Source organism: Rattus norvegicus, chromosome 9 (genome assembly GCF_021556685.1).
Source record: "Rattus norvegicus strain SHRSP/BbbUtx chromosome 9, alternate assembly SHRSP_T2T, whole genome shotgun sequence".
NCBI classification, from domain to species: domain Eukaryota; kingdom Metazoa; phylum Chordata; class Mammalia; order Rodentia; family Muridae; genus Rattus; species Rattus norvegicus.
The window spans coordinates 101,607,831-101,635,697 of NC_141542.1; the positions used below are offsets into that span (position 1 = coordinate 101,607,831).

Sequence of the window (27,867 nt, forward strand, 5' to 3'; positions counted from 1 at the left end):
TCAGGATAGGAAAGAAATTTTATTCTAATACTGTTGCCAGTGATACATTAGGCATGAATTTTGAGATGCTGGGGTTGTTTACATTGACCTACTATTTTAAAAATAATTCCCAAAAGCTAAATAAAGTTCTCATTTGGTTGCATGTGGATGCTCAGGAACTTTCCTACTTCAGGAGTCACTTGCCTTCTCTCCAAGGGACCTGAGAGACTTGAGCTCTGCTCTTCTACCCCAGCACCTGAATTCCAGAAAACTAACATGCCCAGACTCTGTTTACCATGGACACTTCTAAGCCCTGGTATACCCAGCTACTTCATAGGTCACATCTCAAAAGTCCTAAGGAAACAACTAAGACCTTAACCACAATCTTTCCCTCTTACCCGTAGAGTAAGACATGAAGGACATGTGATTTCATTTCCAGTCAAATGAGTAGCTCGTCACAAGGGATAGTCTTGACTAAGTATTTATAAACAGTTGGCTGCTATTGGTACAGCAGTCTGCCTGTGAAAGCCAATATGAGGCTCCTGGCCATGCAGGAATAGCGTGTGTGTCTCAGAACACCATGTCCAGCTGATGAGCACTTGAAGAGTGTTCTGCCAACTCACAAAACGATGAGGTCATTCTGTGTGTACATTGCTGTCAGACACTGGGGGGTAGGTAGTGAGGAGTGGGAGTCAGCCTTTCCAAAACTCCTGAGGATGTTAAGAAAAGGGAGAGGCACACGAGAAGGCTCAGGCCTGCAAGGCTGGCAGCTGTTGGATGACATAGCTGCTGCAGCTAGAGCCTGCCTGGGAGGGAAGGGGCTTCACTTGGAGCAGAGATGAAGGTATTTGAGGTGAGAGTGAAAGTAGATGACAAGACAACAGAATTGAAGACTGTTTGGTTTGAAATCTGAAGTCCATTCATTGAAGGAACAGATGACCTCTAAGACAAAGGGTATCTTTGAGACTGCTGGTTTAAAGGCCCTTTCTGCAGCACACAGAGATACAGCCATATCAAGTAAGGGGCCCCCTACCTGGGAAGAAACGGCAAAACAAGGGCTGGTAAACTTATCAGGCTCTACCCCACTTCCACCAATGTTACATTTAACAACACCACAGTGGGAAAAATGGACAGAGTGCTTTGTTAATGGATACAGCCTTTACTATATACCTCAGGACCAGCCGTCCATCTCAGAGTCTCCCTAGCTGCTTCAATCTGGAACAGCTTCTCAACCTTCCTTTTACCTTGTGACCTAAATACTTGAATGTTTTATAGAATGATCCCTGATTTGGGTCTTGCTGGTGTTTCTTCATGATCTAATGTAGGTTGGACAGTTTGGCAAGGGCGCCCCAGAACTGATATGCCCTGTGAAGGACATAACATTAGGAGATACTTAATAGTCTCATTACAGATAATGCTCATAACAAGAACTTGGCCAAAGTGGTATTACACTGTAAAACTGCTTTGTTTGTACTTAGTATCTTGGGAGCTGGGGTGAGAGCTCAGTGAGAGAGTATTTAACTAACATGTTCAGTCCCTAGCGCTAGAAGGCAGAGCTTATATTTCATGCCAAATATGGTGGCATATGCCTATAATCCCAGGAGGGTGAGGCAGGAGATTGCTGTCAGTTTTAAGTTGATTCAAATTGTATGGTGAGTTCCAGGTCAGCCAGTGCTAGAGAGTGATGCCATGTCTCAAAACCAAAAAGTACTGTAGGGCACAGCACATGTAGTCAAATGTAGCAAGAGTGTATGAGTATGGAACAAGAGTTAAAGTAGGATGGGGAGGTGGGAGGGGATGGGGGGTTGGATGGGGGAACACCTTCATCCAAGAAGGGGGGAGGGAAGGAGGATGGGACAGGGGTTTTATGGACAGGAAATAGGGAAAGGAGATAACATTTGAAATGTAAATAAAAAAATACCCGATTTAAAAAAAAAGTGTTAAGAAAATTTTTATTGGGGGCTGGAGAGATGGCTCAGTGGTTAAGAGCTCAAGCTGCACTCTTCAGAGGTCCTGAGTTCAATTCCCAGCAACCACATGATGACTCACAACTATCTGTAATGGGATCTGATGCCCTTTTCTAGGGTATCTGAAGACAAATGTAGTGTACTCATATACATAAAAATATTTTAAAAAGGAAAAAAAATGTTTTTACAGGAAGGTCTCATCTTAGAGGAATAAAACTGTATTCAGGGTAGGATACTAAACAAAAGTCCGGAGAAGTGCAGCCATTTTGAAATATGTACTCTATGAGTTGCTACTTGGAAATCAGTCCAGCTGACAGGACTGTTTCTGAGCTACACTGAAGTTAGACAAGCACCACAAATCATTAGTAAACCAAGTATGCATGGGTTCTGTCACCATTTACAGTGATTGTAATTCTGGGAGCTGGTGCAGAAAAGTTGTGTGGAAAATCATCCAGGAGTATAAGGAATCCAAAGGCATTGAGAACTCTTGAGGCAGTTCTGAAGTGCACAGTCTTAGCACACAGATAATGAGGGGCCAGTGGATTAGGTGAGTGAGGATTTCAGCAGCTTGAAAGGGGGAGTATTAAGAGGTGCTGTAGGGGGGTTGGGGATTTAGCTCAGTGGTAGAGGGCTTGCCTAGCAAGCACAAGGCCCTGGGTTCGGTCCCCAGCTCCGAAAAAAAGAATTAAAAAAAAAAAAAAAGAAGAGGTAGGTGCTGTAGGTACGAATGGCTAATCAGTAGGTGTAAGATATAAATAGGAGGTGCAGGTAAGAAGAATGTGGTCAGTGTGATCAGAGATGCAGAGTGTACATTGACTAATGCAGGCCCTCCAGAGATGGGGCTTGGGTGTGACCACTATAAGAACACTGAAGGAGACCAATCAGATCCAACATGACCTATTGTTCTGTTCTCTCTGTGGCATTTGAAGTCAGTAAATGCCTAATGAATTACTTTGCCTTGTGAAACCCACCCCCACCTTTGTTCCAAGTGTGTGCATGTGTGTGTGCAAAGTACAAACTTAATGGTGTTTTGGAAAGTCAGGTGGGTTGTTTTGCTGGAGCAAACAAGTAATGCTTTCCTGAAGTGGACACAAGCAAAATGATGTTTTACTAAAGCAGACATGTGAAAGAATGTTTGCTGAAGTGGACACAGGTGAGAGAATGTTCTGCTAAGGCAGACTCGTGAAGAAACATTTCCCTGAAGCAGACACAAGTGAAAGGATGTTTTACTAAAGCAAGCATGTAAAAGGACTCAAGATAAAGGATTCTTTGCTGATGACGCACATATATTGATCCGCTTTACATTTTGTAGTTGAACTCCATAGAGAAAAAAACATACCCAGAAAACTTCTGTTGGTGTGCTGGTGGCTTCATTGCCACTTATGTGGACTCTGGATGATTGGCAGAGTGATGTCAGCTGATGTCATATAAAGTTTTACTAAGACAAACTCAAATGCTAAAGCAAGATCCACCTGAAGTTTGAAGTGAGTATGAATAGGACTCAGTGGACAGAGAGGAGCTTATAGAATTAACTTCACAACACTTCTCACTCGATCTCTCAGCTTCCCTAATCTTCACTTCGTTGAGAGAGGCAGAACAGAGAACTTCTCCTGGAGTCCCTGACACTCCTGTTCTCTTGAGGCCTGGCTGTCCTTGCTAGGTTGTGCCACTGATGCTGCTATCGCAACACTACTGAGCTGGACTGCTGGTATATCTGTGAAGTGTTTGTGAGTGGATTGAGTTGCTGCTGCTGACCTGTGAACTAAACTGCTGATTTCCCAAGAAAGCAGATGAGATTTGCTCCAAAGACCATTTCTAAACAGGTCCAGTACCCTTGTATCCTAATAACCTTTCTTTCCAACTACCTCAGCTGGGAGGTGGGCTAGAAGGGAAGTTAAAGCATTTAAAAACCATCATTAATAACAAGTCTTTTAAAAATTAAAACTTACACGAGTGTGTAAATGTGTGTGAGACCTTTTCTCACTGGCTTGCTTGCTTTTTGTTTCAGTTGAAAATTGTTCAGGTTAATAGGTATCAGAAATCATACAAGTAGTTGAAGTAGTTAAGACTCTGGCTTTGTTCCCAAGAACACAAATGAATAATCAAACAATAAATAGATAAGTAAGCCATAAATTGGCAGAACATTCAAACAAGTCTGAAATTGAATGAAAAGTAAGGAAGCAAACGAAGCAGTTTAGTGTGGAATGTTCTTTGAGAGCACTGGTTCTCAACCTCCCTAGTGCTGTGACCCTTTTATGCAGTTCCTCATGTAGTGGTGGCCCTCCAACCATAAAATTATTTTCATTACTTCTTCATAACTGTAATTTTGCTACTGTTAAGAATTGTAAATATCTTATATGCAAGATATCTGATATATGATCCCTTTGAAAGGGTTTTTCTACCCCCAATGGAATCACAAACCACCAATTGAGAACCACTGTCTTGGACTATGTAGTTAAAGGAAATTAGACTGTAAATTGAGCAAAGGGCACATTTAACCTTTGAACCTCCTAGTTTCTCATCTAGAGTAGTATACAGTGTGGGTATGCTGTGACTCAAGATTTCTAACACAGCCAGCCTGGAGCAAACTATTAGTTGAGTGCCAGATGCAGGAACTGGTTTCCACGGTGTTAGGTTGGGGGAGCATTAGCCAGTTCACTTTTTTACTTACACTGTATATTGGCACGCAGACACTGCAGTAGTTGTTGATTCCCTTCCACTGAATTATAGTTCCTTTCTCTTCACATGTACACCCACCCCTAATCTCAGATGGTTTTTTTTTCCTTTGCTCATCATTAAAGTCAAGTCTGTTTTTTCCAGGTAACAGAACATTTGATTCCTAATTCTAGTAGCCACCCTCTTTCCTTTATCAATAACTAAAATAATTAGCTCAGTTGTTATCTTGCTTTCTTTGCCTATGTGGTAAACCAGCAGTGCTGGGGAAGTTAAATGGGAGTCTGAATTTAGTGGCTTCTTTCTAGAGGTAAACCAGATAAGTTGTTCCTATATATCCCTATACTCCCCTCAACCCCTGCGACTGTTTTGCATAAGCTAGTCTGCTTCTGGGCTCTTTTAAGCACTTCCTTTTGCCTTCTCAGTGGGGTCTTAAAGGGTTGCTCTGCCCTTGAGGCCCTGTATCTATTACATGTGTGGAGCACCTACAAGCTCTCAGTGTAGCAGAAGGGACCAGCAACTGGGACATTACAAGGAAAAGGAGGATAATACTCAACTATGAGAAACAATATGAGGGAAAAACCATAGGTGAATGTGTGACAGAATTTACCTAGGAAACTTGAAAAAGCAATCCAATACTGAGGTTAGCACGAAGAAGGAAAGGGTGTTGGCAAGGAGGTGGGTGCAAAGGATGCGTGAACATAGGAAACCACATATTCAAGGACTCTGAGGAAAGATGTGTGCCCTACCTACATCATGCGTACATAGAAATTATAGTGCAGATCTAAGTTAGACAGTAGGATCAAACTTTGTAGGGGTTATGGGTCATGTTAAGAAAGAATATGCACCATTCTAAGAGAAATAAGAAATCATTGGAGCATTTTAAACAGAATCTCTTCATTATTTGTGTTTTGATTGGAAAAGAATGTAGAATTCTGACAGGAATGTAAGGAAGTCAATAGGCTAGGTAGTAATTTTATCAGGAGTTACAATGGCAGAGGAGGCATCTGGATCTGGGAGAGTGGAGACAACTTAGCCAACGCTGGTTCAGAAGAAAGAAGAGTTGATGGTGACCCCCAAGTTTCTGACATGTACACCTGCATTGCTACCTGATCTAAGGACAAGGGAAGAATACCAGGCAGTGGGCAACAGCATGAACTCTCTCTCTTTTAGATATATTGGAGTTGAGGTAGGTACCATACCGTAAGACAGCTCAGTACAGACATTTTGTGTAGACTGCTGAAAGACAAAGCCTGGGAGACCTGAAGATAGGCATCTGTGAGGCTTCTGCTCTGAGGAGTTAATTAAAGCAGTGGGTGTGGATGAGGTCACTTAAAGAGAAGCTGCAGAGTAACAAAAGGCAGGAAGAAGGAAAGCTTCAGATCTGACTGATCTTGTGGGTACTTGATAGTTAAAAGTTTAGTTAAGGGGTTGGGGATTTAGCTCAGCGGTAGAGCGCTTGCCTAGCGAGCGCAAGGCCCTGGGTTCAGTCCCCAGCTCCAAAAAAAAGAGAAAAAAAGTTTAGTTAAGGAGGACAGACTGAAAAGGAGACCCAAGAGGTAACCAGAGAATTGGGGAAAGGTAAAAACTAGGATAGGGATGGGTGCAGTGAGCAGCAATTATAACGCTACGGGTGCCAGGCATTAGGAAGACAGGCAATTGCCTTTAGAAAGCAGTACGTGTGAGGTGCATGAGTCGAGTGAGATTGGGATACACTGTGAATAAGGAAGGACATGTGGACTGTGACAAACATGGGTACGCATTTGAGAGACTGAATTATAGGTGAAGTAGAGGTAGGAGGATTCGTGGTGTCCAGAAAGAGCATATTTGGTTCTGTTAAGGGGAGCCTTGATCCTATGCTAAGACTGGAAATGGGCTGAGTTGGGAATTGGCTATATGAGGAGAAGAGATATAAGATACATGGGGTTCCCAGGAGGGCAGGAAGTCATCAGAAAACAAAAGCAAGTAAGCAATGAAGGGTGTGTGTGACTGTTGTCATTGCCTCCCCACTCTTACGGTGACAGGCAGTGCATCTTCTGAAGAGGAGGGGACTTTAAAGACAGCTTTATTGAATGTGTATACCATGCAGTTTAAGTGTGTAATTCCGTGTCTGCATGGATATATGTGATGATGACCACGTCAGTTCTAGAACACACCATCACCTCATAGTGAAGGTGCACCCTTTAGCTGTAACTCCTTTCAGCACCTGTTGCTGTCAGAAGAGAGCATGAGGCTTGACCTGAATGCAACGCTTAAAATCATTAACATTTCAAAATTGATAAACTAAGAATTTCTAAGTGTTCAAACTTGAATTTAACCAGAAAAGCAAAGGAGGCTAAAAGAGATCTGCCCTTTAGGATCACGGGCATAAAGCCACCAGGTAACACACTTAGAAACCCTAGTAAGTGGCAGATTTTTTTTTTTCCTTCTCATCAGTGAGACTCATTTGGAATAAAGGAACCGAAAAAGCAATGCATATAAACAGATAATAGAATCTATCCTGCTGTGAATTCCTCTTGGTCCAGAAAAATTACATTTGGGGTACCTTGTTGCATATGAGAAACCTAAGCCCTGCAGATAATAAGGTAGATACTGGACCAGAAGAGGTAAAGTCTGCTGCACCTCCACACACAGGCCTCCTTAAAGGCGTCATAGGACTGAGAAGGGAGAATTTGTAAGCATTGAGGGTTGATGGAAAGCCTTAAAAATCAGAATAGGTTTGATTTTTTTTTTCTCTTTTTTCTTTTTTTCGGAGCTGGGGACCGAACCCAGGGCCTTGCGGTTGCTAGGCAAGCACTCTACCACTGAGCTAAATCCCCAACCCCGTTTTGTTTGTTTTTAAAGTCAGAGTTGAACTATATAGCCCTAACTGGCCTGAAACTTCCTGTGTAGACTAAGCTATCCTGGAACTCTGGAGATCTGTCTCCCTCTGCCAGGGTTAAAGGCATGTATACACCACTATACCTGGTCAAATGGTTCAGTGAAAAGATTTTACTAAATTTACTTGTTTTTTGTTTTTATAGTCAGAAAATATGAAATAATGTCATTTTATTTTATCAAGATATTAAAAATCTTTACAAATATGATTTGTAAATAGTGCTGAGTAGCCATACTACAAAATTATTAGATCAAAGCCAGGTGGTAGTGGCACATGCCTTTAACCTTAACAGAGGCAGGCAGATCTCTGAGAGTTCATGGCCAGCCTAGTCTACCGAGTGAGTTCCAGAACAGCCAGGTCTACATAGAGAAACCCTGTCTGGGGTTTTGGGAGATATATATATATATATATATATATATATATATATATATATATATTCGTTACTGAAAGGATAAGATAGGCCCTTCTGTGGTTCTTCCTAATAGGCTTTTGGTTAGCAATTTTTAGGCAGGCCGCAGAGACATATCTAGATATGTGATTCAAATGTAAGAATAATATGACTTACTAAATATCCTTTAGAACACAGAAATGTCTGTGCATCCTAGGTGTTAGGCTGATGGAGAAATACAATTAAATAGTGAAGAGTTAAAGCCTTTGCTGTGGTATCATGCACTCCAGTTGGCCATAGCACCCTCCAGAGCCAAAGATCCACTCTGCTCTCCATGCTTCCTCATGCTTGCCTAAACTACTAAAGATGACCTCAGGCTGTGTTTGTGTATACCATCAGTACAGGACCTGTATCTGGAACAGGGTTGGTCATTATCCTACCTCTCTTGGATAGTAACAATAATTCACACAATTGAAAAGAAGTTTTCTGAAGACATGCTTTAAAGGAAGACAGGTGTACTACCTCAAGCAGGAAGAGAAGTTACTGCTTGGGCTATCAAACAGTGTAGGGAGGTCATGTTTGCCCGATTCTAAGATCCTCCAATATAGCATTACTAGAAGCAGGAACTATTCAAGGTGAAGTTGTGCAATCATTTGGTAAGAAGCTTTGATGGTAGTAAAGGAATTACTGTGGAATGTTTCAATTGTTTTGAATATTGTCTTAGGCTGTATACTTGCTTAGAATGTCCTATGGCAAGTCTGTATTTTGGTGGGCAAGGTTTTGTCGGCTTGCTTGCTTGTTTTTATGAGGCAGCTTCACACCATGTAATAATAGAAGCTGGCCCTGAACTTACTGCTAGGACCTGAGTTCCAGTCCTTGTGATTGTACAGCAAACGCTCTTCACCACAGCTACCTCTCCGTACAATGCTGGTCTTACTCTTTTCTTGTTTTAACTTTTAAATATGTATGTGTGTTTTGCTTGTATGTAGTCTATTCACCACATGCACGACTGGTGCCTGGGAGGCCATCAATCCCTTATAACTGGAATTACCAGACTGTTGTGAGCACACATGCAGTGGGGCTGGAACTCAAACCTTAAGTACTGAGCCATCTTCCAGCCATCTTATTTCTATTTCTTACACTTGAGATTTATTTGCCTTTTTACCAGTATTTATTTTGGCAGCGTTTTTTTTTTTTTCTATCAGATTTATATTTTTTGTTTAGTTTTTCAAAAGTTGGTTGGTTGATTGGTTGGTTGGGTTGTTTGTGTTTCGAGACAGGGTCTCTCTATGTACTCCACACTATCCTGGAACAATGTAGAGATAAGGCTGGCCTCAAACTCCCAGACATCTGCCTGACTCCAACTCCCAGGTACTGGGATTGAAGATATGCACCTGGCAAATTCAAAGTTGTTTTCGTTCATCACATTTTCAAATATTTTGCCCGCCTTTTACTCTCTTTGTGGACTAGTTATGTATAGTCCTTAAAGTTACCCTAAAGCTTATAAACATGATGTCCCCTCCACTTCACCCCCATGATTCATTTCTGTACATTTGTTACTAGTCAGCAACGTTTTCTTTTGCAGTGTCATATCTGCTGTTAAAAGCCACTGTAGCTTTAACTTTAAACATCAGAGTTTCTAGTGCCGAGTCTGTTGTGTCTTTGGTTTCTCTATTTAACACCTTGGTTTTTCTTGAATGTGATGAGTATCACTGTAGTAACTTTTCACGTCCTCTTTATTCTACCAGTGCCCTTTCTTTGGCTTTTTGTAGTTCTGGTTTCCTCTCCTCATAGCTGCCTTTTGCTGCTCCTCTCCCAGATTTAGTAGTTAGTCTCACATGGCTCTTCTGAAGAGCTTCCCAAGCTTGAGGAGGAACTTGCTGTCATGCCTGTTCCTGCTTTGCATTAGCTGAGTTTCCATTGTATATTCAGAATGTTTTGTCCTTTTTGAGGGAGCACATGCAACTCTCTCTCTCCCCCTCTCTCTCCTTTCCTCTCCCCTTCTCTCTCTCCCTCCCTCCCTCCTTCTCTCCCTCCTGTACAAAGTCCAGCTCCCGAGGACTGAGCTGGAGCCTGCACGTAGGTCTAAGGGGTAAATAATATAAAACGTGGATATTTAGCTCATACACTATGATATGCGTTTGTATTTAAAATGAATTATTTTTCTCTTCTGCACCTTTCTCCCAAAATCAGGCTACAGAAGAAGTTTCCAAAAATTTGGTTGCCATGAAAGAAATTCTGTACGGCACAAATGAGAAGGAGCCCCAGACAGAGGCCGTAGCACAGCTGGCTCAGGAGCTGTACAATAGTGGCCTCCTCAGCACCCTGGTGGCTGACTTACAGCTCATTGACTTTGAGGTAAGAAGTTCACTTCTTAATTCTCAAAAAACACTTCTTGTGATCCTTTCCCATGCATTCTACTCTTTGGGATATTTTAAGATCCCTGTTGACTCGGGCTCCTGGCCTTTGTACACACGTTGTACACATCACGTTGTATATGAAGTTTCCTGAGTGTTCGTCATACCTTTCTTTTAGGTTGTATTTCATAAACTGCTGTTCACTGAACCAAGAAATCAGCAGTCTAAAGAAAGTCATAGAATGGGGTTGGGGATTTAGCTCAGTGGTAGAGCACTTGCCTAGCAAGCACAAGGCCCTGGGTTCAGTCCCCAGCTCCGAAAAAAAGAAAAGGGGGAAAAAAAAGGGAAAAAAAAAAAACAACACAAAGTCATAGAATGCTAGAAAACCTTAAAAATGTCTGTTATAGCAGAAATCATATGTTTTGTATTTGCTTGGCACTGCTTTTAAATTTTTTATTTAGTGTAATATTGAAACAGATTTTATTCACAATTTTGAATTTCTGACTTCTGTAAAATTTATTTCTGATAATATTGGGCCTGCATTCCTTGGCCCCACAGCTAGAGCAGAACAGCAACCAAGCCATTCACTTTTGGATTAGCAGCAGATAGCACAGCTTTTTTTTCCGCTCTCTTAGGGCCTGCTCTCTAACACCACCACCACCCCCCCAACCCCCACCCCCTGAATTTTACTGCCTCTGTGGATGAAGTTGGATCATGACATGTTGGGTTCATGATGGTGTATAGTGAGTTATAATGGCCTTGATTCCTGCCTGAGAAGCATATACCCCAAGTTCTCTATTTACATGGTCATAAGTAACTTCATGAATATGCTCTAAGTCTCATTCATGTTCGTCTGCCTGAGCAGTTAGATATTATCTGTGGGTTTTGGTGGAGAGAGGTGTGATAGAGTTAGAAGAAGGGATGGCTACTTCAATAATTCTTAAAGGAAAATAAACATTTTTGGCTTGTTATAAAGAAGATAGAACAAGATATTTCCATTTATACAGCTGATTTTGTGTGTTTTTAATAGTGTGTCAAATTCTAATGGTTTGTTTCTCTGTTAACTTGAAAGGTGCATTTGGGATATATCTGATCCTTCTCTGTCTCCACCTATTTTGTTTTCTCAACTGAACACTGAATTTAATATTCATCTGAAACTTTAGAGGCATTGGTTTTTTAAGTGTGTGCCATGAGACTGATTTGTAGACATTACCATTACTGCACCTGAGCCAGCACAAGCCCCAGGATGATTTGTCTGTGGGCTCCAGTGCTCTCCGGGCTTTGTCAGCCTTGTGATAGTATCTATTCTGAAACATCTCTTGGGGGCCTGTTGTCTATTATTAATTTCTTGGGCAGCTTTCTGAGTGTTGAGGTTCACTGGTGATTTGTCTGTACTGTGTGTAAAGCTCTCATCTCTGAACTACTGTAATACTACTACTGTAGTCCTTAGTGCTTTATATTTAATATATATTTAAGTCTTTCCTAGCCAAGTGAGTTCATAGAGGAGTTTATCTACTTGCCAGAAATCCTCTAATGTCATTACACTGAGAGTACAATCTCCTCCCTTTCCGCTCTGTAAAAGTGTGTACACTGTAGTGTTCACAACAGAAGTATCCACTTGCGTAAGGTTCCTATCCCTGTAGATTGTAAGTATGCTTCCAACATCTGTTTTCCGTAACTGAGTCAGCATGCTTCTGAGAGTTAGAGGTGGTTAATAATGAGATTTCGTTTTGTTGATAAAATTGTTTTAAAATTGTACACTATTAAATCTAAGAAATTGTGATTATAAAATTAGATAAAATTAGAAGTTTAATGTCTACAAATGTTGCAAAGTCAGATATCCAGTCATAACTAATACACAATGGCTCTTTGACTTTATATTGAAGGGTGGATGGACATTTTCATATTTAGACAGGTAAATATTTTAATGATTGTATTCCTAATAGGGCAAAAAAGACGTGGCTCAAATTTTCAACAATATTCTCAGAAGACAAATTGGTACAAGAACTCCTACTGTTGAATACATCTGCACCCAACAGAATATTTTGTTCATGTTATTGAAAGGGTATGTACAATGTGATAAAGTTTATATTCTTAGTTGAAAAGAAAAAGAAAAATTGTTTGGGTGGGGAAGGATAACCAGATTGGTACATGGGAAGATATTCTCTGTAGTTTTAGCTCACTTTTGTGTAGCTCTTGCATATACTGCCCTCTTAACGTCTTAGCCTGGAAGCTAAACTAACACAAAACGCCCTGCAGATGCAAGCTGGAAACCGGGTGGATTGTGAGAGCCTTTAAGTTCACTAATCACATGCAACTGAAGGGAAGAAATAGAGCCAGAGAGGCCTAATGTCAGTTCTGTAATAGCAAAATCATTGAGATCCCAGGCTAATTGGGTCCAAAGAGGCTTCCTCTGCACCTCATCTCCCCTCCCCTCCCCTCCGCTCCGCTCCCCTCCCCTCCCCTCCCCTCACCTCACCTCCCTTCCCCTCCCCTCACCTCACCTTACCTCACCTCCCCTTACCTCACCTCCCCTCTCCTCACCTCCCCTCACCTCACCTCACCTCTCCTCACCTCCCCTCACCTCCCCTCCCCTCACCTCACCTCTCCTCACCTCCCCTCACCTCACCTCACCTCACCTCACCTCACCTCACCTCAGCCCTCACACAGCAGTGAGAGCCTCCTTGTGGGGCATGCATGCTTCTCACCCTCGTTCAGCAAAGCATGTGCTGCTGGTCACTACACATCTTCCTGGAGTTACTTCTAGACTAAGCAGGTGTTTATGATTTGGGTAGTTGTCTGTTTCAGAAACAAAATCAAAACTTAGATCTAAATTAACAAAAGTGAAAAGACCCTCTTCTTTCTCAGCACTGAGCCAACCCAGCTGGCAAGGTAGTCGGTCAGTCACCTCCACACTACTGCTGCTTGGCACTTCTTGATATCATCCCAGCGTGTTTGCCCACTGCAGTGACCGCTGGTATGAACTACCTTGCTCCCCTACCGCCAGCTTCATACATTACCTCATTTGGATTTGTATCTCTGTGGTTTAACACTTTGGCTCCAAGTTCAGACTTGTTTAGACAAAGCATGAGCCCGTAACATGGCAGCATCCTGCTTCCTCCTCTCCATTCCTACCCATCCGTGATGCTTCTTCACCTGTTGCTGTACAGAACTTTTGTTGTGTCAGTCCAGTGTCCCTGTGGAAACATGCCATGTGAATAGTCTGGATTTTGAGTGTTCTTAGAACAGTGTGATACAGACCAGAATTCCCTTTGCTATAGAAACCAAAGGTCTATTGAAGTCTAAAAATAACTAACACTTCCATTTCATGGCAGCTTTGATGTAAATATTTTTTTAGATGATGCATAAAATTAAAAAAAAAAACGTTAAGATAGGGTCTCATTATGTAACTCTTGCTGGTCTTGAACTCAAAAGATCCACTACACTTCATTTCTGAATGATAGTATTAGAAGCATGTGCTGTCACTGGAAGCTGAAATAAGTAAGATTTTTGAGAAATAAAGTATAAACTCTGACCTGGTCAGAGCAGAATCCTCAGCCAAGGGGATAAGAAGGAAAAGCCCAAGAATGAAGCTTGGCTTGGGGATGCACTACCCTCCTCCCACCACACTTGGTTGGGAAACTGAACATTTGACCATAAAAAAAGACAGCAAGCCTTCCCTAGCCACAACCCCACTTCAGTCATTGGCCCCGCGCCTTCCTGCCCTCCGAGGCCCTTCTGTCTCCTCACACACAGCTCGGCTCCTCTGCATCTGCACCGCATGTGTGATGCAGGCCATTTCACAGCCTCGGCACTTCTACACACTTTGTACAGTCCGGTGCCCAGCTTTTGTATTTCCTTGATTTTAACAAAATGATTTTGTTTAAAATGGACTTTTCTGCAAACTGAATTTCATAGATAAATCTCTTGCTTTGTACTATTCTATAATAGCTAATCTGCCCACTTTAAAAAAGAAAAAAAAAAAGCTCTAGCTGGGCATGGTGGATCTCCATGAGTTCAATGCCAGCTGGGGCTGCATAGCAAGTCTCTGTCTCAAGTAAATAGACAGGGATGGATGGATGGATGGATGGATGGATGGATGGATGGATGGATGGATGGATGGATGAATGAATGAATCAGTTTACTGATTCTGGTATTGCTTCTTCTAATTAAACATTTTCTTCCATAAAATAGAACTCTCCACAGTGGTGATTTCAAAATCCCAGATACAGTCTGTGGGGAAAGCCAGTGCCGTTATTTTAATGCATGGGTGGTCTAGCTGCTGACTTGAATAAGCCTTGAATATATTGTTTAACATTGTTATTAACTCAAAATAGATATTAGATGTTGCATTATTTTTCCTGTTGCTAAACTAAAGTAGTAAAAGCAACTTAAAGAAGAAAGGGTTAACTTTGTGGTCACAGTTGGAGGGTCTGGGAGGATGTCCTGGTGGAAGGAGAGGACATCAGGAAGCAGAGTGCTCAGCTCACTTTTCCTTTTTATTTAGGTCTAGCCCATGGTATGGTGTTGTCCATAGTTAAGGCAATGGACAACACCTTCTTACCCTATTCAAGATACTCCTTCACAACCATGCCCAAAGGCTGCCTAGTATAGATTGATCCTCACAGGTATGCTGCGAAGCTCACCAGCTAGATGATTTTCATCCTGTCAGGTTGACAGCCAGTCTATTAACCATCACAAACCTGGTTTAGTCCATTGGAAACACTTTTATATTTAAGTTGTCCCCTATTAGGCCACTGTGTGCTCCTTTGATAGGCTCCTTTGTTCTTTTGATAGAGCCCAATTGGTCTGTGATGGCTTCTTTGCCTTCTGACATCTTCTTCATTCCGTATGATTCCTGCCTGACCTGGAAGGTAGCACTATTTTAGGAGCACTGTGAGCCACCTTTGGAGATCTCTGTACTTGAGCTGATTAGATAGTTTAGATTACTAATGTTCCATGCGGTTGACTTATCAGGCTCTAAGTTCTTCAATGGAAGCTTTTGGGGGAGGTCGTGCTGCTGACTCTAGTGTGCATACAGGAAGTACTAGTGTGGACTGGATTTGGAACAGTATTTTACCAGCTATTTAAAATCTAGCGTGATCTCTAACCTAGTGTTAACAGGTTGAACAGCATAACTGTTCACTGACTAATGGTTTAATCATTTAGACGAGCTTGAAAAACCGTGATCAAAACCTGTCATACTCGTACCCCAAACTGTCTTACCCTTGTCTTGCAACTGTCCTGTTTATTAAAGATAAGCAAAGATTAACACTATGATGCGCTATCTTGTGAACCGACATTTTAATCACACGAGAGCCAGTCAGCATGCTGAGTACCATGCCCTATCTGAGACAGAGGATGCAGTTGAGGATGTGAGGCAAACATACGATGAAAGGACAAAGGTAGTGCTCTCAGGCAACAACTCTACATGGCAGGATTTCAACAGATAAGTGGGTTTATTAAAGGCTGGAGTTGCAGAGAGCTTAGAATTTACTTAGACAGAAAAAAAGAAAGCACCCTGATGGGATGTCACCGGTGCAAAAGGTCCAGGGCCAAAATGAAACCTTGTGATAGGCAGCTGTAAGCTGAAAAACCGGACCTTTTTTGACAGGGTAGGAGGTGCTCGTACCAGACCAGTAAGTCCAATAAGGGAAGGATAAAGGACACTGTGCCCAGAAGCTTGTTTGGCAATAGTTCTAAACTGCTAAACTAGAAATGCTGGTGGGAAACTTTGTTTCTTGGCTTAAGGTTAGGATGCATTTGCAGTTGTTAGTCACAGTGTGAGTGAAGGTGGCAACGGAAATAGAGAAGGAAATAAAACTGAAAGACATGAAAAGGCCCAATAACTTCAAACATAGGAAGTGCTGAAAGCTGACGATTAGCAGTGAGGCTAGAATGGTAGCTTCTACCTCTGTGTAATGATTTAACTTCAAATTATGGTTGTTCTCCCTCATTTGCATAGCCACATTTCAGATAACTCAGTAGCCACCTGTGGCTTAGTAACCACCATAATGGACAGCATGGGTGCATAAAATTCCCCCAGCGTAGCAAGTCTGTGGTGCCAGGTGCCAAAATGCAGAGCTGAGGGGGCAGGAAGTTGGGTCTTGGTTTTGAGTGGTAAGGTTGAGGTTTCATGTTAGATAAGCTCGGCTTCCATAGACCTTTACTTGAGGCTTTTTCAGTTGGAAAATACCCAGCCACGGTTCAGAAAGAGTGAACTGGGGAAAAGAAATTTAGTCATAGTTGGGCCCCGTAAGATTGTGGGCTCTCCTCAGCAGGTGAACACCTTAGCAGGAAGAAGGGGAAACAGGAGGATAAAAGGGAAATGGAGACTAGGGGGCGGAGGGGGTTCTTCCCTTTTTTTTTTTTTTTTTTTTTTTTTTTTTTTTTTTTTTTTGGTTCTTTTTTTCGGAGCTGGGGACCAAACCCAGGGCCTTGCGCTTCCTAGGTAAGCGCTCTACCACTGAGCTAAATCCCCAACTCCAGTTCTTCCCTATTTTTAAAGAGAGGGATAGGGCTGGGATGTAGCTGAGTGATAGAATACTTACCCAGCATTCACACGCCTTGAATTTGATCAGCAATACCAAAACAAGAAGAAAAAGACTCAGGTAGGCAAGCAGAGACTGGCACCATCCGAGCATTACACAGACACATCTTGTTGTAGTTAAGAGGGAGTCTCCACTGGCCAAATAATTACTTCACTAGAGTATTGGGAAATGATGTTTGACTACCAAAAAAATAACGTATGTGTGCTTGTCGGTAGAGAAGACGTAGAACCAACACCGGTGTCCTGGAGCAGGAGAGCAACCTGTCTGAGCAGGACTATGGAGGCGCCTGCTCAGCTCAGAGATCACAAGGGAAGAAATGCTGAGCTGGAACTGAGAATAAAGGAGAAGGCTGCATTTGGAGAGATAGGGAGGAAATGCCAGGGTCTTGGGATCCACTCTGTACTTTTAGGGTCCCTAGGTTCTCCATGGTACAGATGGTTTGTAAAATCCTTAGAACGAGGCGTGCATTTGTGAGGCTTACATGTCTCCGAGAATCTGGAAGTGCTGTTTTGAGTGTTGAAACAGTGATGTATAATTGCTGAGTATTTGATGGATGGGCCTGAGTTTATACTGTCAATTTCTGAGTTTGAAAAATACGCTATTACTGTTGTTTTCAAGTTGTGGTTCTTCTGGTTGTTGGTGAGCACAGTAGGTAAAAGCTAAGTTCTTGGGTAGCATAACTCTTTCTTCTAGACTTTTCACACACACAACTTCTATTCTCATGGTCTCTGCCATAGTTGACTTTTCTTGACTGAAGGCAGCTGTCCACCTCTGACACAGATTAATTGATCCTGCTGTAACACGGCAGTGCTCACTTAGTATCTGAAACTTCATTGAGAAAGTTTGAAATGATCACTTCTGCTGTTTTGAAGGAGAAATCATATGTGGCCTTTGTTTGTTTTGTTTTGTTTTGTTTTGTTTTTACAGGTATGAATCTCCAGAAATAGCTCTTAATTGTGGGATAATGTTAAGAGAATGCATCAGACACGAACCACTCGCAAAAATCATTTTGTGGTCGGAACAGTTTTATGACTTCTTCAGATATGTTGAAATGTCAACATTTGACATAGCTTCAGATGCATTTGCTACGTTCAAGGTAACATTTAAAAACTTAAATTCTAAGCACATTTACAAGTCAGATTGTTTCCCCATCTTTGTCTCCTACTCACAACTGCCCTCTAGTGGGAATAAAGAAGGTGTTTTATATGCATTTGGTATACCTCAGGTATTTGTAGTAAAACCACAAAAACAACCAAAAATGTGAAAAAAAAAATCCTAAATTCTCAAATCTTATCAGCAAAGCAAAAGTCCTTTAAGGTCAAATTTACACTTTCCTGTTGAGCTATTCCCTGAGTGTGGCATAGATAATACACAGACTGCCCAGCAACCAGGCTTCCTCATGTGGCGGGGCCCTCTGCAGTGCCTCCTTTGGCTATCACTAGATGGGGTAGTGGAACTGACCTCCTCTCAGACACCATGTTTTTTGGAATATATGTGTTATCAAATGTAAGAACTACATGCATGATGGACAGCCCAAGACACATCAGAATATACCTGAATCCCATCAAGGGAGCAGGGTTATCTGCACTAGGCCTTCTGTGTCCTCCTGTGTCCCACCCCACCTTATCCCACCACAACCCCCACCTTACTCCCGAGGATTTGTGTGACCCGTTTCTTTAGTTGCAGACTTCTCTTTGTGGTATAGAAATGATGGGTCAATCTTGAATGTTTTCTTTTTGTTTTTAGTGAGAATAAATCTTGATGTATTACATTTCCTTAAATGACCTTAAAAATTGTTGAATTCTTGTTTAGTATATGTAGCTCACTCATACTCAGAAGCCATGAACACTAACACGGTGAGAAGTTGTCACTTTCCTTTTAAGAGCTCAGCTTAGTAAAGAGCCCCGGAGGTAAGGATGGCTCTGGGTAAATGTTTATAAGGGTGATGAATACGTTAGGACAGGGGGAAGGCTTGGGGAATGACAGTAGGGTTTCACCCTGACTGAGTAAGGTATGAGTGGTGCCAAAGATGTATTTCCAGAATCAGTACAGCTGCTGCAGAGGCTTTAGGTAATTCCTCAGATACATGTGTGTAAATGTCATGTATAAAGCAAGCTGCAATTAACTTACAATTATAGCATAGAGTGGTCACTGTGATGTTTCAAGCATCACTGCCATTGTGGAGTCAGAATCATGATTAGGGTGCATTGATGGGAGGGAGTGCCCCATTCAGGAGCAGCAGCCCAGCATGAAGGGAGGTGTAATAGTGCCTTATGTGGCCAGAGAACAGGGTCTTTTCTTTTGGCTGCACTTAGATTTAGATTGCCCACAAGAATGATTCAGCCACAAAATTGAAATGGCATCACCATGTACAGATTCTGACATGCTAGTCTCATACCCCACCATCCATCCGGTTTCTGAGTGCCTGACTTGTTTCAGACACTATTCTAGGGTCTGGGGACTCAGCAGTGGCTTGTAGATACAAGCCTTGTCCTAGCAGTACCTACTGAGGGGACATCAGCCTTTAATCAAGCATGCTCTTTTGACAGGGAGGCTTAGGTGCTTTCTCTGTTGGTAGCTTGGAATGCATTGTGTTCCTTTCTGCATTGCAACCGTTGATGCTTGCTAAGGGTCTGGACACACCACCACTTCCCTTTCTGCCTGTGATGGAAAAGCTTCTAGCACCTGTCAAATGGAGACAGACCCTGCGTGTAAAATCATGCTGAGCAGCAACTGGGTACTGCAGGCTTCTCCAGAGATGTGAAACTGAACTCCAGCTTTTTTATTTCACTTGTTTAACTCTCACATGAGACTTGGGGAAAATTAGCAAAGTTTCTTGAACATCCCTGTTTAAATGAGTGAATAAAGCACTAGCCTTATACAGCAGTTTGAACAGCTGTAAATCCTTGGGGTGGGGTTAGAAGCTTTCTTAAAAAGCATACCATGGGGTTGGGGATTTAGCTCAGTGGTAGAGCACTTGCCTAGCAAGTTCAAGGCCCTGGGTTCGGTCCCCAGCTCCGAAAAAAAAGGGAAAAAAAAGCATACCATGAAGATCATAAAATGTGATGCTTTCCCAAACACAGCTTCTAATTTTCCTGGCTCATTCACTGATATATTTAATACTAAACCCTTACTATGTACTGGGAAGAACTTAGGTGCCAGAAACACAAAGCTTATGAAAATCCATGTGATCCTTGTGTTTACGGAACCGACAGTCTAATGAAGGAGAGACCTTCCTAACTAATTATCCCACAAGCACATGTAGAATCACAACTATGACCCATCAGGACAAGTTTTCTGAGGAAGTGCTGTTAAGTCAGAGTCTGAAGTCAAGAGTAGATGACTGGACATGCAGAACACTTCCGTGAAGGGACGTTTTGGGGAGGCAAGTGAGAGACGAGCTCCTTGCACACCTGGGCCTCAGTATCTCCACCCTGGAGCTCAAGCTGCATTGCTGCCCATGTGCATGGCCTAGGGCCAGTGCCACCTGTAGTGAAGCAAACAGTTCTGCCTCAGTGGGACCAAGATCACTTCCTGGTCCTGAGTAACAACCATGATGAAGAACTCAGTTCTTATTGTGTGCTAATATTTAACCGCAGTTTACTGGGTAGTTTGTCAAATATTTTAGAATTCTCTTTTGTAAGAAAGCATTAATGGAGAACAACTATAAAAATACATGTTTTTTCCTTTTCTAGGATTTACTTACAAGACATAAGTTGCTCAGTGCAGAATTTTTGGAGCAACATTATGATAGAGTAAGTATGTGAAATACTTTAAATAACATTTATAATTTTTAACAAAAATTAATTTAAATGGAGATTTCAGTTAGATTTTGTATCAGAATATTTGACTGTATGGTGTTTGTAAATGGTTTTAATGATCACTTTACTAAGACAAGTCCGAAAGCAAAAATTGACCTTGATTCATACATTGCCCTTTGCAACTTTTCTTACTTTAGAAGGGGGAAGTGGTCATTTTTGCTCCTGAATGATAATCTAGTTAAGATGCAAAGAGAATTTAGTCTGACTTTTATACTTTTTCTTCCTTTTTCATCAGTTGCTGCATACAAGTAGAGAGAAAGAGGCAGCAGCTGATAGGATTTGAGCAGCGCTGGCCTAGAGTGGGCAGGACCCCAGCTCTGCCCCTGCTTCACTGCTTACTCCTTGGTGGCCATGGCCAAGGCACTCACTGCTTGGGGGCTTAGAAACCCTCCTTATTTGTAAAGTGAGGACATTGGACTAGCCATCGGTAAGGTTGCTTCCAGCTCTGTGTCAGTGTCGGTCAAACCCAGCCGTGATGACCTCCAGAGAGCTGTCAGTGATCCCGGGTGCTTGATGACTTGCTGCCCATCAGCCACAACACTACCCCAGGGCTACAGTGCCACAGCGGTTCCCTGTACACTGCCCAAGATCTGATAATCATGTAGAGAACTTAGAATACTAACTCTCCACCTGAACTTCCCATCCATCCCACGTGATTTGGCTTATTTTTTAATTCTTCTACTAGTAGTTTAAATCTTTGAAGTTTTAAATATTGTTAATACTTCATCATTTGTTTTGCTATCCCACTACATCATAAGATTCTTGGAGGCAGAATCTATGTGTCCTTGTGTGTCCCTTGTTCCCCTCCCAACAGCATGTGGCTAAGAAGGCAGCCTCATAGATAGCTTAGACATTGACAGCACTTTATTTCTGCCATGAATGTTTGGATGCGGTTATTTCCTTTGTGTGTTTCTGGTTTGAGGTGGCAGCCTTCATTTCTTTGGAGCATCACAGGCCTTTTAACAGGGTGGTTCTCAACGTGTTGGTCATGATCCCTTTGTAGGGCCATACTAGATATCCTGCGTGTCTACATTATGGTTTGTGACAGTAGCAAAATTACAGATAATGAAAAGGCAATGGAGTGATTTCATGGCTTGGGGAGTCAGGACAACCTGAGGAACTGTATCAAAGGGTCAAAGCACTGGGCAGTGGTAGCACATGCCTTTAATCCATGCACTCAAGAGGCAGAGGCAGGCAGAGCTCTGAGTTGGAGGCCAGCTGGTCTACAGAGCAAGTTCAGCACAGGCTACACAGAGAAACCCTATCTCAAAAACTAGAGAGAGGGAGAGAGAGACAGGCATAGAGGCAGAGGCAGGGATGGGCAGACAAACATAGAGGGAGAGAGAGAGAAAGAGGGAGAGGGAGAGAGAGAGAGAGAGAGAGAGAAGAAGAAGAAGAAGAAGGAGGAGGAGGAGGAAGGAAGGAAGGAAGGAAGGAAAGGAAGGAAAGGAAGGAAGGAAGGAAGGGTTGCAACATTAGAAAGGGTGAGAACCACTGCTCTAACATCAGAACCCAGAATCTGGCTTCAAGTCCTAAGACTAAAGGCTTTCTTTACTCTTTGTGCCTCCTTTTAGCCTCAGAGCAGCAGGTGCCACTAATGAGTGTGTAGAGTATGTGACCTTCTACCGCTCAAGCTCCTGGAGAGAATGCTAAAACACAGTGAGATGTTATTTGCGAATGTGACATCAGCTAACAAGATTTTAGAAAGCCATTTTTACAGAAATGTGTGAAGTGCAGTCAGATCTGAGGGAGAAGAAATATCAAGTCCTACCAAAAAATATACTTAAAACCTTGACCACTTTTTTGGTTTTGTTTGTTGGTTTTTGCTTTACCAACTAAAGAATGGGGGGAAACAATCAGTTAAAAGATGAAAAGATATGTGCTGGTTGCTCAGAATGTCCTGTTGACATAGTTGAAGGGAAGCTGGGTTGCCTGACATGCATTGGCATTAATTGCTCCTACCCTGATGACATGTTCTTACTATCCCCACTTGGAAGACCTGGTGGACCCCTATCACTCTGATTTACAGCTTTGCATTCCCCGGGTCTCTCATTCCAGGAATATCTTTCCTTCATCCCATTTCTAAGTAATATCGATCCCTTCACCTTTGAGCCAAGTTCTCACCTTTCAAAAGTCCTGTCTCCTTAATACTGGAGGTTTCTCCCCTCTCTTATCTTTATTTTCTCTCCTTCCTTGATACCGTGAAAGAACGGGTTCGGTTTTCTCTTTGTGGTTTAGACAAATAGAGTTCCTGTATATGAAATGATAGGAATTTTTTAACACCAAGAAATGAATATGGAAAGTGTGAGAAGGTGTTAATGCAGTGGTCCTCACTAAGCAGATATTTACATTATGATTCATAACAGTAGCAAAAAGTTAAAAATAGCAATTACATAATGTATGGTAGAAGGTCAGCCAATGTCTTAAAGGGTTGCAGCATTAGGAAGGTTGAGAACCACTATGTTAATGTTTTATGCACATGGAGTTAGGGTATAGAGGGGGACTTGTCAGTGTAGTCTGTGGATCTGACTGGAGCCTGGAAGGGACCAGTCCCAGGAGCTCCCTGAATAGAAGTGGCTGGTGGCATTGCCATAGGGGCACATGAGGAAGGGAGGTTTGACATCATTGTCAGCAGGAGAGCTCAGGCCTTTGTTATTTCAGAGTCTGTCCTGAACTTTACAGTGTTATCTAGCTGCCTTTTCCTTAACCCTGATGTGTGTTTTCTGGTCTCCTAGTTTTTCAGTGAATATGAAAAGCTACTTCATTCAGAAAATTATGTGACAAAGAGACAGTCACTGAAGGTATGGCACATTCTCTTTTTCATGTCATTCATTTCTCTTCACTATGTATTTGCAACTTGAATTTGGAGCATCAGGGACATGCTGGTGCTGGTTGTAGACCTTTAGGAAAAAAAGCACATTTGTGCTTTGAGCATGGTTGGGGTCTTTCCAGGGTGTGGGGTGTGGTAGTGGTCTGTATGCCCACATTATAAGGTAGAGACCCCAAAGGGGAATATGCCACTCAAAGCTGGAGATCTGAACCCAGGCAGCTAGCACCAGGACAGGTGCCCTTCTATCCGCCCACAAGGATATTGTCTGCTCCCAGCCCGGTATGTGGCTGATAGACAGCCTCAGCTGGAGCTCAGTGCAAGCACAACCTGGAGGACAGTCCCAGCTGAGCAGTAGCCAGCCGCTTGCACACTGGGTTCATATGGAATAGTGAGGAGGTACTGAGACAGCGGAGACGGTCTCAGCTCCCTGCTGTGCTTTCTGAGCAGGGCTGTCTTGAGGAACCACTGCTGAGATGCAGCTTTTTGAGGCAGATGTGAGAAAATGAAAAACAGCATGCATTTAGGCAAACACCACCCTTCATCCTGGAAAGCCCTGCTAAAAAGAATTTAAAACAGGAAAAAAATTAGTTAATAAACGGAACTTCCTCTACCCTTTCCTTCTTTGGGAGGTGGTGGTTTGTTATGCTGTCATTTTTTTTTTCTTTTTTTTGGGGGGGGGGGGTTGGGGACCGAACCCAGAGCCTTGCGCTCGCTAGGCAAGTGCTCTACCGCTGAGCTAAATCCCCAACCCCTATGCTGTCATTTTTATTTTTGTTACTGTCTTTTGAAACCAGTCTCTTCTAGCATCAAGTGACGACTGGAAGATGGATTGTTTAATTTTTTGATTTGCTCTAAGTCTTAATTTAAGAGTAATGGTCTAAATGTCTTCTCAGCTTCTGGGTGAACTGCTGTTAGACAGACACAACTTCACTATTATGACGAAATACATCAGTAAACCTGAGAACCTCAAGTTAATGATGAACCTCCTCCGAGACAAGAGCCGTAACATCCAGTTTGAGGCCTTTCACGTGTTCAAGGTGAGCTGCACAGCAAACAGTACCTTCTTCTGAAACTTCATTACAAGTCCTAAAGTACTGCCCGTGTTGTAACCAGTCAGAGCGTGCAAATAGAGGCGGGGCCTGGGTGGAAATGGGCTGGGCCCTTGCTAGTGAGAAGAGAAGTGTAGTCAAAGAAGGTGGGTATTACTCTTCAACTTGCACAGAGGTGTGCAAAAACAAATGCTGCCCCTCCTGTCCTCGTCTTCCCCCACCCCCCATCCCATCTGAGGCTCCCCTCAGACTCTTTCTCTAGCTGCTTAAGTAAGGTCCAGTACAAGGCCAGAGGTATTTTTAATGCTTTCTTTGTGGGGTAGGGTGTTAATCTTAAATTTCAGTCTGACCTCCTGTGCCCAGAAATAATTATTTGATTCTAAACTCAAAGGTGGTGTTTAGACCTCAGTACTGTGTGTCAGGGCAGGCAGAATGGCTTGGCAGTCTTTGTGCTAAGCCTGTAGTCATCATTATCCCCGTTGTCATGTAAAAGTAAGTTCTTCTGAAGAAAGACTAATGCCCTACCCGCCCAGGAGCTGCTGGATGGGCACTGATGTCTCCTCTGACGGACGTAGTTTTCTCTTCTGCAGGTGTTTGTGGCCAACCCCAACAAGACACAGCCCATCCTAGACATCCTCCTCAAGAACCAGACCAAACTCATCGAGTTCCTCAGCAAATTTCAGAACGACAGGACGGAAGACGAGCAGTTCAATGATGAGAAGACCTACTTAGTCAAGCAGATCAGGGATTTGAAGAGAGCAGCCCAGCAAGAAGCCTAGTCTGCAGCACGCCCTGCCGTCCACCCACGCTCAGCACTTGCTGTCAGCTCCTCAGCACCAGGCCCTCGGCGCATGGGGAGCATTCTGCTAATCTGCTGTTAAGTGAACGGTTTTTCATTTTACCTTTTTGTTTTTCAGTCCAGGTTGGAGAACGTAGCTGCTGCTGCTTGCACATTAGAGCGCACGTGGTCTTTCCCTTGATCTCTGTGTCATTTCAGAACTCACAGACTCCATTTGCTACAGGAGTTCTGAACATGGCTGGGTTCATGAAAGCAAATGTACAGTGAGAGTGGTCTAGGGAAAGAAGAGAACGTGATGACATGGACTGACACCTGCCTGGCCATCAGCACTGCTCTCTCCAGTCTGTGCAGTGCGGCACGGGCACACCCACCCTGGTGCCGGGTCATCCGTCTCTGCCGCAGGAAGACGGTGTACACAGGGGTCTACTGGAGATCAGAAGGGAGGACTGCATCCAGTGTGAGCTTTGGGGAGGATAAAGTTGATGTGCAAATAAATTGATACTGAAACTTAGCGACTTCTCGAGTGTGGAACTTCATAAGGTCATAAGAAAGTGTATATATGCTTTTTCACAGCTTTCTAGAACTTTTTGACATTTGATTTTCTTGAAACTTGTAAACCTGGATATGTTGAGGGGTGTTTGTTATTTTACTTTTGAAGGTGTTTTAAAGCAGTAGCGCTAGCAGCAACACCCAGTGTTTCATTTCAACACTGCTTACAGGTTTCTTCTGTATATAATTCTTAGAATGCTCATTTCTTTTAAATCGTTTAATTTGTACAGCAGAGGAATGTTATTGTAGTAGTATGTAACTATTACCTGAGTTTTGCAAAAAAAAAAAAAAAAGAATGCTCATATGTAATTGAAATACTTGAGATTACATGAAAATGCTGATTTTAACATTTAAGGATCACAGCATTAAAAGAAAAAAAAACCAATCCCTTGTATTCAGTTACCCAATGGGGTGCCGTTGGCAGGCAGAACTACAAACCGGGAACGCGGTCTGTACATACTCTTGCAGAACCTTGGCCTTACTCATTTAAATGCGTCCTAAGATTGCCATATCTATGAATGATACAGATCATGCTAAACAATGCTGATTTTTTTTGTTGGGGGGGGACCTCTTGTAGAGCACCCTTTCTTTAGAGTAAGTAATATCCAGTACAGTAGTCGTGAAACTGAATAATTAAAACTTTGGCTTCTCTTAGGAAAAGAAGAGCCCTGGTCCTAGATGTCCTCGGGGAGATTGATGGTTTTTAATGTCCTTTTCCTTAATGCTGCAAATTATCAGTATTTATAAAGTAACTGATTTTGCACCTCTTTTTGTGACTGTGACCACAGCAGAACAGTGTCTCCTAGACTGTATCTACATAAAGTTACTAGAATGGTGTCTGTCTGTCTTAGTTGACACACGGATCACAACTAACAACTTAAAATCAGAGTTTGCCCGATCCAATTCAGCATGGCTGTAGCTGACTAAAAAAATTTACATAATTATTCTTTGCTAGCCTCTCTTACTAACTGAATTATTCATTGGCCAGTAAAAGGAGTCTCCTAGCTGATGTTTTAGGTTTTAAGGTTTCCTTCAAGGAATACAAGTCAGAAAAACCACTCCAGAAAATACAGGTCTGTTCTATTTCATCTAAATGGCAGTCTTCAATAAAGGATTTCCAAGGCTTTCTTTACCGGTGTGCGTACGTGCGTGATAACTCATGTTCTCCAGTAGAGATAGAGAAAGTATTCAATCTCCTGGACAAGGAAATCCTCAGCTGGGTAGGAAGCAGACTCAGCTGAGCTAAGTGACCCAGTCCTTGCCACCCTCGCTGAGTCAGGATCTGGTGACAGCAGCCATTACACCGAATGGAAGGGGTGTCTTGTTGCCTAGCCAGCTCTGAGAACTTGAGGCAACAATGCAGCTTCCACTTGGGCAAACACAGAGTAGTACTAGAGCCTTGCTGTGGCAGATGGGTGCCATGTGTCAGAGAACTGGGTCACTAATGAACGCACTGGAAGAGGAAGGCAGAGAAGGCTCTGGATTGTTTTTAAACAGAACAATGTGAAAACATTCAAGATTGAAAAGTTGCATTTAAAGTGTGATCATTTCCTAGGTTCCTATTACCAGAACGATTATCCTGGGTGTGGTTTCTTTGGTGTTGTAAAGGGTTAATTTTACTTAAGGCAGTTACTTAATGTGATTTTTTTTTTTAACCCTTAAAAAAAGTGGGAGATGTATACAATTGTTAATGACATGGAAGTGTTTCCTTTCTCCTGAGGAAAAGTGAATTTCTTATCAGAATATCTGGCTGGCCCTGTAATTTAAATTAAAATAAAATTTTGGAGAAACTGTCTTGTGATGTCTTTTAGACAGTCACATGTCACCGTGGAGAGATTCATCAACAGACAAAAGCACACCTTTTTGTCTGCAGACAGGAAATACATTTTTTCCCTACTCAAGATTTAGTGCACCTGCAGTTTGTCCCTTATCTTGCCCCTCTGTGTAGGGTGGTGATTGAAGTTCAGTACCATTGTTACCATTTTATAGTACCCCACTCCCAACATTTGGAGTACAGATCTATCTT

At 42.5% G+C, this 27,867-nt stretch overlaps 1 protein-coding gene across 10 annotated transcripts in view; it reads left to right on the forward strand.

Annotated features, from left to right (window-relative positions):
• Window positions 1–27,635, forward strand: part of Cab39 (calcium binding protein 39) — a 61,435-nt gene extending 33,800 nt beyond the window's left edge. For 8 of the 10 annotated variants that reach the window (XM_087565570.1, XM_087565574.1, XM_087565576.1 and 5 more), the window contains 7 exons: window positions 10,079–10,243; window positions 12,189–12,307; window positions 17,721–17,889; window positions 20,489–20,548; window positions 23,350–23,415; window positions 24,338–24,481; window positions 25,084–27,632. In XM_087565570.1, coding sequence (XP_087421696.1) covers window positions 10,079–10,243; window positions 12,189–12,307; window positions 17,721–17,889; window positions 20,489–20,548; window positions 23,350–23,415; window positions 24,338–24,481; window positions 25,084–25,272 — 912 coding nt within the window. In that variant the 3' untranslated portion in view covers window positions 25,273–27,632. Of the gene's footprint in view, window positions 1–10,078; window positions 10,244–12,188; window positions 12,308–17,720; window positions 17,890–20,488; window positions 20,549–23,349; window positions 23,416–24,337; window positions 24,482–25,083 lie in introns of all 10 variants that reach the window. The other 2 variants (NM_001401625.1, NM_001106924.1) reach the window with 2 other exon arrangements.
• The last annotated feature ends 232 nt before the right edge of the window (window positions 27,636–27,867 follow it).